A 13,489-nucleotide genomic window follows, 5' to 3' on the forward strand; every position below is an offset into this window, starting at 1 on the left:
CGCACAGCGCCCAATGGGAGCGCGCGCGGCGGCGCAGCGCCTCGCCCGGGAAGCGGCGGCGGCAGCGCAAGGCGAACCGGGAGCTGTAGTCCAGGAACCGCTCGGCGGCGCCCGCGCGGGATGCAGCGTTGGGGCTGCCCGAGGACGGGCGATCCCCCCCGGGAGCTCTTCCCGTCTGCCCCTCATAGAGCAGCGGCGCCCGGCGGCACCGGGAGAGCGGCGCAGGAGGAGCCGCGGCGCTGAGCAGCAGCAGCGCTGTCCGGGCTGCGGCCGGGACATCCGGCCTGCGGGCTCCGATCACGCGCGGTGCGGCCGGAGGGGCGGGGCCGGAAGCGGCGGGGGCCGGGCCGGGCCGGGCCGGGCGGGCGGTGCCGGGGCGGAGGCGGCGGCGGGGCCGGGGGCGGCCGGGGCAGAGCGGCGGGGCCCGGGCAGGCCGGGGCAGCGGCCGCCGCCATGAAGAAGCAGTTCAACCGCATGAAGCAGCTGGCCAACCAGACCGTGGGCAGGTGGGCGGCGGCGCCGCGGCCGGGTCGGGGCGCGGGGGGCTCCGCTCCGCGGTCCCGGCCCCGCGGGGCCTTTTGGGGGGTGAAGCCTCGCGGGGATCGCCAGGGGCGGCGGGCGCTCGGGATGCTCGGTCCGCGCCGGTCCCGGGGCTCTGCCTCGCCTGCCCGGGGGTCGCAGCCACGCCGGGTGTCCCGGGGGTCCCGAGCCCCCTCCCCGAGTCCCGCTGCGCCATTTGCATCGGGCGCTTCTTGGCTGCGCTCCGGCGGCTTTCGTTTTCTTTCTGACGGCGTCGATATTGAGGTATCTGCTCCGTTTCTCCCTTTTTCTCGCATCTGAGAAGACTCCAGAGAGTGCCTTCTCCAGGAGTTCATTTGCCTCCCCTGGATTTAATTTTAACAAAACTAACAGGAGCCCTGTAGGTATGATTGCCGCCAGTTTCCAGCTGGGGGAACGTTTTTAACTCGGTTAGGTAGCAACAAATCTGTGCCCAGACAGGGAAGTGTCCTGCAGCAGCAGCTGTCCCTGAGCTAAACATGCAAATGTCACCACACTGCTTTTCTAGCAGAACTCAGTGCTTCCCCGCAGAAACTTCCTTCTGCTTTCAGTAGAGATTTAAGCTGAAAATCAGTTCCTGTATTGAGAGTAAAAAATTGAAAGTCTGTACTGATACTGAAAGTATCAACTTATTATCTGAGTTTATGACTTGGTGGCCTCCTTTCCAGTAACTCCCTTTATGGGATGTTTATTTTCCTTGGAGCTCACACAACCCAGGGCAGGTGTGCCAGCTAATAAAGCCCAAGGAGGAGACTTTAATAGGTTTGCTTTGCTATTAGAGAGGGAACAACTTCCCAACCAACCTTGTCCTCTCGTTCCCGTTTCATATGAATCAATGGATTTTTTTATGTTGTTGGGAGGATTATTGGCATTCCCTATTTGCACGTGTCAGCCCCACAGCTCCAAATCCCGAGTGGAATTTGGAGTAATCCGGGTTGTACTGGGCAGGATCAAGAGCTTGGGGTGCTTTGTGCTCCCAGGGGCAGCTGTGAGTGGAATGTGGAGCAGCGTTGGGAGGTGTGGCTGGGGAGGCTGGCACTGTCCTTTGCCCTTTGGTGCAGGTGAGGGCTGTGGGGTGCCCGGGTGTGGTGTCTGGGCAGGTTCCTGTCACACACCTGTGCCACGGAGCCCGGGGTGCCCTGGCAGCCTGGGCATCCACTCCTGGGTTTCATTAAATGTGGACACTGCTGTCATTGGTTCTCATTAAAAACTGTGCAAATGACACTGAGCTGTTTGGTTTTATCCATTTGATATTCATTCATTGTGACTGTTTCATCTTGCTCACATTTCACGTGCTAGTCAGGCATTCCTGTAGTAATGTAATCATTCAGGGCCTGGTTTTGCTTCCAAGAGTAAAATCCCATAGTAGGGATGGATGTTAACAGGTTTCACTTTCAAGTACCAGGGCTGAGACTCTCAAGTTTGGTTTGAGAAGCACTGCAGGACTCACAGGAAACTTGACAGACACTCAGCAGGATCTTACAGGCAATGTTATATGTTCTGTTGAGTTGGTGCACTCATGTTGTTGTTTATTTTTTGTGCTGGGACCGAATGAGGAGACGAGTCCTGTGTCAGGAAGATCCCTGTGGTTGTGTGGATGCCTGGAGAGATGACGGCTCTGTGTTTTAAGGCCCTGGACTGTGGGGGACCCTGCAGGGAAGGAGCTGCTCCCCAGGAGAAGCAGTGCTGGGAGATGTTTGGGATCTGTGCCTAGGGGTCACATCCCCTGTGGCTGATCCCTGCCTGGCTGCTGTGATTCTTGGTGTTTGGAAGGGGTTTCTCCCCCTGCTCTGCTTTTCCTTCCCTCCTTTAGAGGTTTCTGGGGGTGTAGGACAGCAGCCACGTTCCCCTGAGGCCAGCAGGGCTGGGTGTGCTTCAGCAGCCTGGGGTTGTTGCCTTAATGAGGGAGGAATGGCACTGCCCTTCTTACAGCCAGCTTCCAGGGCTGCCATCCTGCACCTTGGACCCCAAATATCACACCTGGCATATGGGAAATAACAAACGATGGGCAAGAGCTCCATCAGAGCCAAGGATTGGCATTTGTGAGAAGCCTGTGAGTCCATGGATAGAATTATCTGGAGTTATGAAATCCATGTAGGAAACTAATTAAAGAGGGGATTAGCTCAGTGGAACAGGATTCCACAATAATTAATAGCTGTGTTAAATATTTTGCAGCAGTTATCTCATGGATGTTCTTGGCTGCCTTAAGTGTTCAGTCTGCTGCTGAGGACTTCATATTTGATATATTGGACAGATTTGTTGTCAGTGCTGCTGAGGGGAGCAGCACAAACTCTGGGAAACCTAAAAAGTGAGGTATCAGAGCTTGGCCAGGTGGCTGAGACACAACCTGGCACTGGAGGTGTCATCACAAGGTTCTCAGGGCAGTGTGAGCTGGGGGGGAGAACTTGGAGTCCCAGTGTGTGTGTTGGTGCTCATGGCATCCTAAAGGCTCTCACATCCAGTGAGGATAGTTCCCAAAAAGCAGGGTTGGGACCTGCAGGTGAGCAGAAGCAGGGCTTGCCAGGAAATCATTAGCTGAGCTGAATTAATGCATTGCCACAAAGTGGCATCTTGCCCACAACAGGCACAGGGCTGATCACCCAGAGGAATGAGCTCAGAGCTGACTTTATGGTGAGCCACCTCCTGAATCCAGCTGCAAACAGCTGGGGAGCATTAGTTTGGCTAAAAAAAATTAGTTGGGGAAGGAATGGAGAAGAAAGGGATGACTTTAATTCTGAACTTCATGAATTTCAGGTGGCCTGTGATTCCTTAGAGGCCACGTGCTGGGATTGCTTTTCATGGGATTTCTGCCCTAATTCCTCTAAAGCTTCATCTCTTTGGATGCCCAGGGCTTGCACCCACTGGGAACAGCTGTGTGTGTTTGCCCTGGGCACAGAGCCCTGGCTAATGGCAGCTGTGGACTGGGTTAGGACATGCTGTGTCACAGATCTGGAGGTGAGCTTGTACTCCCTTGGGGTGCTTCCTGAACAGATCCTCACTCCAGCAGAGCACCTGAGTGTTAGGCTCAGGAATTTAAATGATGTTATGTTTGATGTCAGCAAAGTCATTCTTCACGTACCTACAAGGGCTTGTCTTGGTTTCCATACCCTTTTGTGAATTACAAAGGAGACAGATTTGATTAGAAGCTTGGGAATATTCTCCTTTATAGCTGTAGTCATCCCTAATGAGAATAAATGTTCAGAGCTATTGTCATCAAAGCTTTGCACTGATACACTAATAAGCATTTGAACTACATAGCTGAGTAATTTCCATGAGGAATGAGCCCATGGAGAGGTCTGGATCGTGCTGTTTGCTTACAGAGATCAGGTTGGTAATTAATAACATTTCAGACTCTGACAGTCTCCAGGAGTTGGGCTTCCAGCCTCTGGGGACCAACTGCTGCTGTTGTTGTTGCCATCAGGTTCTTTCTTTGTCCTGTAGGTGCAATCCCCGAGTACCATTCTGATTAAAAATTATTCCAGACAGCTGCTGGGGAGGTTTGGCTCTGCTGAAGTCACCCAAGATCAGACAGGTGGATTTTCTTACTGCTTTTGCTGGGAGAGATACTCGATCTGCCCTGAGGCTCTTGCAGTAATTTAAACCAGGGACAGGCAGCTCTGACTAATTAGAAATCTGGAAGAGCCCACAAAGTGCCTCAGAAGGCTCTGGTTTTATGCAAGAAGCTGACTTACTGTAGCTTCTGTGCTCAGTTTCCCACTGCTCAAATACAACTCCTTGTGTACAAATAGCTTTTTCCAGGGCCTGTACTCATGGCATTGCTGTGACTCACCAGGAGTTTTGGAACATGGCTTTTAATAGCTTATGTCCTGCATAAAAGTTACTGTGCTGAACTATATTTAGTGTTTCTTCAAGCCACTTGGCAATGTTGGAGTCTTGAGTAGAGCTGGAGTTGTCACATAACTTATTTTAATGTAATAATTATGTTAAAATGCCTGTTACCGAAATGTTGTACAAGGAGGAGCTGCCTACATTTATCTGTACATGGAAAACCTGCTGGAAAGCAGTAATTTCTAGTAATACCTCATGGAAAATGTTGATGGTCCAAATTAGTCTTCTTTTTTTTTTTTTTTTTTTTTTTTTGGCTACTAAAGCATTATCCCTTGATTCCTGTCTTTGCCAGAATTGTTCTGCGTGTTATTACTTAAGGAAGGTTTTTCTGCTTCTTCATGTTGTGTTGATAGTACTTTGAAACTCATTTTTTCAAGTGGTTAGGGTGGTAAAACAAGAGTGCATCCATCTCTCAATACTTCCATCAACATAACATTAACCCTACAGTGCCATTTAATATCAAAGAGTTCCTTCTTCAATGTTTTTCTGGTTTTGTGGGGGGGATTAATACAACTCCAGTACTTGAAAATTGCTGGCTCAGCCAAATATCGTTTAACAGAATTTAAATCTGCTGAATGTTATTTACTTACACTGCTTGTTGTGTTTGGCAGAGATGTTTGAAAAAGTGGTAAACAGTGTTGGAATGTTTCATATTTACAGGGAGTTTGCAGGTTGGCATTTGTCTCCATTGGAGTGCTCATGAAAAGAAAAATCTCATTTCAGTGTCTATAATCATTATCTTAAGCATTTCCTGTTTATCTCCAAATGAAGTTCCAGGTCTCTAATTAGGAAATTGCATTAGATCTTTCTGGATGGCAGCTGAATCCAATGATGGGGTTTAAAGGAGTCTGAGTGGATTTAATTAGGGGGATGTTTAATTAGGGGGTTGCTGTTGCTGAGCAGGGGCAGGGTTTGGGGCTGGTGGGGAATGCTAGCCGAGGGACCAGTCAGAATAAACATCTGGGGACTGGAGCTGCCTGGGTGGAAGTGAGCTGGAGAATTTTCCATCCGTGGGCACTGCCAGGGCACTGGGAGCTCTGCACAGACACAAAACTCAGCAATGTGGACTTTCCATGTGGGGTGGGAGCAAGGAAAGAGCTCAGCTACCCCAGCAGGGTCAGCAGAGTCTCGCTGTTGGTATCAGTGCATTTATCTGTTTCCTGCACCCTTTGGGCATCTCTGACACAATGTAATGGCTTGTGCAGCTTGGGAGTTGGATTTTTCTACCAGGACAAACTTCCAGTTATAGAAAAACAGGCAGCTATTATGTGTTCAGTTTGGGGCTGCTGCTTGTGGTGAGACTTGGCACCGGTGGAGGGGGTTGGGACTGTATTATCACAGTCATGAACCAGAGATTATAGAAATAATTCCAGAAATGGGTGTTATAAACTGGATCCAAGATGTGGTCTAGATTGAACTTTGTGAGCACGTCTGTTAATCCCATTGACTAATGTCCCCTTCAGAGCAGATTGTTGAAGCCAGAGGAAAACATCACCTGAATTTACTGAAGGTGAGGGTTTTGCAGTGAGTTTTTCCCCTGTTGAGTGTCAGTGGAGAGCTTGGCAGCTGGGGAGACCCGTGAGGCTGAGCTGTGCTGCTGGATTGCTGTGCTGCAACCCCTGCTAGCTGGGGTTCTGGCTGTGAACAGGAAAGAAAACAACATATTCTGGCCTAGTTTTGGTGTTTCCTTTAGGTTTTGTAAAGGCAGTGAATTTACCAGGATCTCTTAATTCCTCACAGGCAAGATGATCTCATGTTCAAAGTCCAGGTCATTAAGAATCCTGAACATTAGATATTAAGAAATTACATTGTGTTTTTAAGAAACTTCTTTCTTGTGCCCTTACAAGGGCAGCACCAAGTTTGAAATCAATGAGTAAATAGTTGCTCAGCCCTCAGTTTAAAAGCCTCATCGCTTGTGATCTGCTTCCAGACCACATGAAACCTGGGAATGCCTTGCCCAGGTCCTGAAGCGGTGACGTGGGCAGGGTGTGATGCCCAGGGATCCTGTGGGTGGAATTTCCCAGTTCTGAGCCAGGAGTGGCATCTGACAGCACCAGCTCTTCCTAGTGTCCCCCCTAACCTGCTTTGGCAGTGGGAAGCCATTCCCTGTGTCCTGTTCACTCCTTGTGAACATCTCCCCATCTTCCTTGTCAGCTCTTTCGGGTGCTGGAAGGTCACAGTTGGGTCACCCCAAAGCTTCTCTTTCCCAGGGAAAACTAAACAACAAACTGGATGTTGTTGGCTTGAATAATAGACGTGAATTCCAGTAGGAACCAGCTAAAGTCTATTGGTGAAAAGAAAAAAGTAACTCTATAACTTTGTGTCCCGCTTGTGTGTCAGGTGCTGAGTGGGCAGTGGGTAAAATACTTGAGATTCTTGTTGCAGAAAAAGAAATGAAAAGATTCCAGGCTGGGGGATTTGGGTAGTATTAATTGCCTTCTTGCATACTTGTCCTCTTCTCCTTTGGCTCTGTTGGAGCTGCTGCTTGACGAAACAGATGAGAGGGCTGATAAAATATTCACAATCCAGACAGACGCTGTGAGATCTGCTCTGGCTGGATCAGCTCAGGCTCCCTGTTCTGCCAGGGGTCAGGGCTGTGTGAGGATAAAGGGAGCTTCTGTCTTGTGAGAGCCTGGTCTTACAGTGCCTTAAAATGAAGAATCAAGTGTCCTCTTTCTGTGCAGGTGACTCTCAGGTGGTTTCAGGAGGGTTTGAGGTGAAGGGCAGTGCCAAAGCTGGCACACCGGGCTGGTGTCACAGCACGTAACCAGAGCCTGAGTCACCATTCCCAGCCAGAGCTGCCCGGGTGGAAGCAGAGGGAGCTGGAGGAGTGGGAAAGGATATTGTCCATAGGGGTTAGGTGCATCCAGGGTGCTGCTGTTGGTGTCTGCCCTAACAGCAGGACAGGCAGGTAAAAGTAGCTGCTTTAGTGGCAGCAGCTCAGCTGGGAGCACAGGAGGTGCCTTTTTCCTCCTGATATTTATTCATATAAACAAGGCCATCCCCATAAGAGATGATTCCTTGATTCTGACTTGATCTGATGGAGGTTCTTCAGAGTGGATAATTTTAATATCATGTTATGCACAGAGTCAAAATCTTGAAATAGTAATGATTTGATCTGCTAAAATAGCCAGCAGTGATGTAACAGTCTGTTTCAGCCTGATGCTGTAATGGGATCCACTTGGAACTGAAGAAAGCAAATGTATTTCTTAGACACTTGCATGGTATTTTTAGGTTATGATAATGGATCTGTGGCCAGAGCTGCTTGTTAGAGGTCATTGTATTAGCAGTGCTGAAGTGCCAAATAACAGGATCTTTTTAGGATGGGGTTAAATGAAAAGTGTCTTCATGCGTTAGAAATGTTTTCTAATACTCTGCACAGTTTCTAGAAAGAAAGGCATTGTAGTTTAAATGAAGTAGCTCCAAGATTTGGCATTTAGGAGAGCCACCAGCCCACGATATTGGACCTTGTTTAAGGCAGCAGCTGGCCATGGCACAGCTCTGATCTCAAACTCCAGGAGTTGGATTAAACACCAGTTAAACGGGGTAAGGAAGTCTGGTTTGGTAATTCAGAACCAAGTGCCTTCCAGCAGTGATGTACACAGATTACTCTGCTGCATTCCTCATTTTTCAGGCTGTTTGACTGTTGTAGGGTACCAGTCTTAAAGGCTAAACTCAACCTCGGTCTCTTCCAACCCAAACCCTTTCAGGATTCTGTGGTTTTGATTAAAATCTATTCCTTTGGAACCAAATAGCCTCAGAACCTTGGAGTTTGAAGTTGCTGTTCCATGGCTGATCCATAGGACAGTCGGGATTCTTGTGCAACTTCTCCTTGGCCAGTGCTGCTTCTCACCAGGAAACAGCTCCTCAAAGCCAGGCCAGCTGGGTGAGGTCACAGCGCTGCTCTGCCTGAGGTGGAGCCTGTTTTCCTGGACAGGGATTGTTGTCTGAGAGCTAATTGCACTGCAGTGACGGTGCATCCTGGAGTGACTGCAGGGGAGTGAATTAAAGGGCTGCAGAATGGCCAAATGGCCTTTGGGTCACAGGGATCAATAGAGGAGGAGTTTTTCCTTCTGTCTTGCAAATTGTCCCGTGCTCCATGTTGCTGCACTGAAATTTTAGTGTATATAACCTTACTGGTTTCTCAGGATCCCAGTGATGTTTCCAGAGTGAAATTTAAAATTAATTGCATGTTAAGTGATAACTTGTACAGCTGAATATTGCACAGACAAGGTAGGACACTGGTGAGAGCTATTAATGCTGTTGTACACACAGGTAACACATCCTCCATGTTTAAAGCTGAGAAAGCTGCTTTAGCCAGTGACAGGAAAATTAATTTCAAAGGTGGATTGGTTTTTAGAAGATAAATTGTCCTGCACGCAGTTTGAAAAGTCACAGGTGAGATATGGCTGTGGAAAGTACAGCAGTTACTCCAAGGTGGACTCTTCACATACAAATATCAAGCAATTGTTAGGAAACACCAATCCCCAGATTAAAAATTCTATTTTCTGTAGGAGATGAAGCTGATAAAATATTGATGCTGTCACACAGAGAAATCAATGTGTGAGCTGAGCTTGCAGCTTCTGTTAGGGCTGAGCATTCAGCTGCTCTGCCCTGCTGCAGAGTGATTTCACACGCAGATTAAGTGTTCTGAGCTGCTGCTTTTGCTAGGAACAGAACAGCATGCTAAAGTAATCCTGCTTTTATAACAGCAGGTCCAGGCGTGTGTTGAAGTGCAGGATCATAAACCTCGAGCGGTGTGAGGCTGCTGATTCCTTGTCAGAAATGCAGGGAGTGATTGAACTTTCAGTTTGGTGCTGGAAGAGCAGAGCAGGGTGGGAATGGCCAGCTCTGTGTGCTGGACACTGCTGTGTGTGTGTCTGTGTGTGTGTGTCTGTGTGTGTGTGTGTCTGTGTGTGTGTGTGTCTGTGTGTGTGTGTGTCTGTGTGTGTGTGTGTCTGTGTGTGTGTGTGTCTGTGTGTGTGTGTGTGTGTGTCTGTGTGTGTGTGTGTGTCTGTGTGTGTGTGTGTGTCTGTGTGTGTGTGTGTGTCTGTGTGTGTGTGTGTGTCTGTGTGTGTGTGTGTCTGTGTGTGTCTGTGTGTGTGTGTCTGTGTGTGTGTCTGTGTGTGTGTGTGTCTGTGTGTGTGTGTGTCTGTGTGTGTGTGTGTGTCTGTGTGTGTGTGTGTCTGTGTGTGTGTGTCTGTGTGTGTGTGTGTCTGTGTGTGTGTGTGTCTGTGTGTGTGTGTGTGTGTGTCTGTGTGTGTGTGTGTGTCTGTGTGTGTGTGTGTGTCTGTGTGTGTGTGTGTCTGTGTGTGTCTGTGTGTGTGTGTCTGTGTGTGTGTCTGTGTGTGTGTGTGTCTGTGTGTGTGTGTGTCTGTGTGTGTGTGTGTCTGTGTGTGTGTGTGTGTCTGTGTGTGTGTGTGTCTGTGTGTGTGTGTGTCTGTGTGTGTGTGTGTCTGTGTGTGTGTGTGTGTGTGTCTGTGTGTGTGTGTCTGTGTGTGTGTGTGTGTCTGTGTGTGTGTGTGTGTCTGTGTGTGTGTGTGTCTGTGTGTGTGTGTCTGTGTCTGTGTGTGTCTGTGTGTGTGTGTCTGTGTGTGTGTCTGTGTGTGTGTCTGTGTGTGTCTGTGTGTGTGTGTCTGTGTGTGTCTGTGTGTCTGTGTCTGTGTGTCTGTGTCTGTGTGTCTGTGTGTCTGTGTCTGTGTGTGTCTGTGTGTGTGTCTGTGTGTGTGTCTGTGTGTGTGTCTGTGTGTGTGTCTGTGTGTGTGTCTGTGTGTGTGTCTGTGTGTGTGTGTGTGTCTGTGTGTGTGTGTCTGTGTGTGTGTGTGTCTGTGTGTGTGTGTCTGTGTGTGTGTCTGTGTCTGTGTGTGTGTGTGTGTCTGTGTGTGTGTGTCTGTGTGTGTGTGTGTCTGTGTGTGTGTCTGTGTGTGTCTGTGTGTGTCTGTGTGTGTCTGTGTGTGTCTGTGTGTGTGTGTGTCTGTGTGTGTGTGTGTCTGTGTCTGTGTGTCTGTGTCTGTGTGTGTGTGTGTCTGTGTGTGTGTGTGTCTGTGTGTGTGTGTCTGTGTGTGTGTCTGTGTGTGTCTGTGTGTGTGTGTGTCTGTGTGTGTCTGTGTCTGTGTGTCTGTGTGTCTGTGTCTGTGTGTGTCTGTGTGTGTGTCTGTGTGTGTGTCTGTGTCTGTGTCTGTGTGTGTGTCTGTGTGTGTGTCTGTGTGTGTCTGTGTGTGTCTGTGTGTGTCTGTGTGTGTCTGTGTGTGTCTGTGTCTGTGTGTGTGTGTGTCTGTGTGTGTGTGTGTCTGTGTCTGTGTGTGTGTGTGTCTGTGTCTGTCTGTGTGTGTGTGTGTCTGTCTGTGTGTGTGTGTGTCTGTCTGTGTGTGTGTGTGTCTGTCTGTGTGTGTCTGTGTGTGTCTGTGTGTGTGTGTGTCTGTGTCTGTCTGTGTGTCTGTGTCTGTGTGTGTGTGTGTCTGTCTGTGTGTGTCTGTGTGTCTGTCTGTGTGCTGTGTCCAGGCAACAGCAGAACAGGAGCTGTGTCCAGCCCGGGATCCCGGGGATGCCACGACCTCGCCTCCTCTTGCAGAAACACAATCAAGGGCTCAGCCATTAATTGTTAATCACAGCCTCGCTCAGGAAATCAGCGCAAAGGCTCCCTTGTGAAATCCTGGGCAGAGGGAATAATCCCTGATTTGTCCTCGGCTGATTTTATATAACTTCAGATCCCTGAATTTCCTTACAGCCTTTTTGCTGTTATTTCAGTGCTTCCAGCCCCTTTTTACAGCCTGACTTTCTATTCCTGCTTCATTGCTCTGCCTTTTCTGCATTTCCTAATTTTGCTTCTTGTGTTGATTCAGTTTGGTTCCTTCTCCAAGGCTTTCTCTTGCCAGTTTGTGAATCCCCAAACTTAAAATAGATTAGGCTGGGCTATACATTAAAAAAGAGCAGTGTTACCTTTGGTGAAATAATCACTTCTGGACTGGAGTTTTTTGACACTTAGGCAAAGCTGAAGCCACTGAATCCCTGGGTGCCCTGTGCCAGAGCCTCACCCCCTTCGCAAGGAAGAACTTATTTTTCAATATCTAGTCTCATCCTACTTGCTGTCAGCGTGAATCCTCTCCTCCTTGTCTTGTAAAAGTTGGAAAAAAGCAACCAAATACGCAAAAGACACACAGGGTTTTTTCAGCAGTTCAGTGAATTTTGTTCTTTCCTGTAGTGCATATTTTTCCTATTCAGACATGTCTGTCCTGTAAGAAGCTTGTACGTGGAAAAGGCAGGGCTGCTTTTTGTGGTCCTTTCCAGCAACTGACAATGCAAGACTTCTGAGAAAAGAAATCATGGCGCTTAAAAATGTCTTGAGCTGGTGGTAATCCACCTGTCTCATGGCTAGAGTGGAAATCAGGATCTGTCTCGAAGTTCAGGAGATGTTGGAAGGTGTCTTGGTAGTTTTTGAAATTCCCTTTTCCCATGTGGAGGAGTGTTCATGTCAGCAGGTGGTTTGGCAAGGGGACTGCACTCCTTGGATGTGCAAGCTGCCAAAACCACATCCCTGAGCCCTCCTGTTCTCCAGAGCCCCTGGCTGTGCTCAGACCTGCATGGAGAGCTCAGCCCTGCTTCTGAGCTGTCCTTCCCTGCTTCCCAGTCCTTGGGGCTCACACCTCCTCTGGTGTCTGACTGGAAAATGCCTTTTCTCCCAGCCAGGTGGGTGTTGAGCCAGGCCAGTCCTTGGAGCTGCTGGGTAGGGATGCTCCTGCAGGTCCAGGGAGATGCAGCAGGAGGACACAGCTACTTCTGTCAGCAGCTCTGCCCGCTGATGTCACCTCGTGGGAATGAAATGTTGGCCCCAGGGTGCAGTTTTGAGATCAGTTTAAGCTGATCTTAAGTAGCTGCAGTTGCTGAAAGGGACAGATTTCCCTGTCCCTACCCAGTACTGGTGCCACTTGCCCGGCCCAAGGAGAAGGTCAAGGCAACTGGGAACCAGTTTCTTTCATGGGATATGATTGCAGGGAGGGCTGTAAGGACCCACAGCTGACACGTGGGATGGGGAGTGTTTCAGGCAGGGCCCCTGGAAGGAGAGAGGTTGTAGGGAATGGAGTGAGGGGGAGTCCAGCCCCTGCTCTGTGCCCTGGGTTTGGCACAGGGTGAGCAGGGCTGGCACTGACCTGTGTGCCCTGGAGGGCTCAGGTGAGCAGCCCTGGCCAGGTGCTGGCCCCAAGGTGCTTCAGGATCATTTTTTGCTCCTGGTTCCCAGGTTAAATTTCACCTGGAGTTGCTGCTGTGGCCCAAAGCACAGGACAGGAATCCCTGTTCTGGCACACAGGGGTTGTAAAATTATACCTGACATTCAGGAATAACAATTCAGGAATTATTTAGGGTGCTTTCTGCTGGACTGTGTCTTATAGCAGAACTGTACCCAGCTGATTTTACATGAGTGATTCTGCTTAAGTAAGAGGTGGTTGCTTGCTTGGGAGAGAGGGAGAGACCTTGTGTGAGAATAAAATTTAAATGTAAATAAATACCTGGCAGTTAAATATTAAAAGGATTTACCAAGACGTGGTGTGGAGGGTGTTTGTGTACTTTTTAAAAATAAATTAGGTTAATAAACTGACATGTTTGGAAAGCTCCAGTTCTGTAGTGAAGTATAGCATAAGAAATGTAGATTATAGTACTTAAAGGGGCCAAACCAAAGCATGGGAAATACATCATTATTTGATAAGCTCCACCAGAAGCTTTAAAATGTTTGTCTCAGTTTCTTTGGGATTTTTTGGTTGCTAATTTATGACAGCTTGTCATAGGAGTTTTTTCTTTGGGGAACAAAGCATGAGACCACTACTGGATTTGACCTTGCCTGGATTTTAGCAGTTAGAATGTTAATCCCCTGCAGCAGCACTTTGCCTTTCCTTCAGAAGCTAGTTCACCAATCAAATGCACTTTTTAAAATAAGTCACATTTTTAGTTGCCTGACAGAGGTTTGGGGTTTTTCGAAGTCAAAAAGAATATGGGGAGAGCTTTAATAGCTGTGGCTTAGTCCCTGGTGTGAATAGCAGGTTGGATTTGCTGGGATAGCAGGTGATTGGAAGCACTGAGTTTTAAGTTT

The 13,489-nt window shown here is 48.6% G+C and overlaps 1 protein-coding gene across 4 annotated transcripts in view; it reads left to right on the forward strand.

Annotated features, from left to right (window-relative positions):
* The first annotated feature begins 412 nt into the window (after positions 1-412).
* The window catches only part of ARHGAP17 (Rho GTPase activating protein 17), a 42,090-nt gene continuing 29,013 nt past the window's right edge, over positions 413-13,489 (forward strand). For 3 of the 4 annotated variants that reach the window (XM_062504002.1, XM_062504001.1, XM_062504000.1), the window contains exon 1: positions 425-506. In XM_062504002.1, the coding sequence (XP_062359986.1) occupies positions 454-506 (53 nt within the window). In that variant the 5' untranslated portion in view covers positions 425-453. Of the gene's footprint in view, positions 507-13,489 lie in introns of all 4 variants that reach the window. The other variant, XM_062503999.1, reaches the window with a different exon arrangement.

This window comes from Cinclus cinclus, chromosome 16 (genome assembly GCF_963662255.1).
Source record: "Cinclus cinclus chromosome 16, bCinCin1.1, whole genome shotgun sequence".
Lineage (NCBI taxonomy): Eukaryota > Metazoa > Chordata > Aves > Passeriformes > Cinclidae > Cinclus > Cinclus cinclus.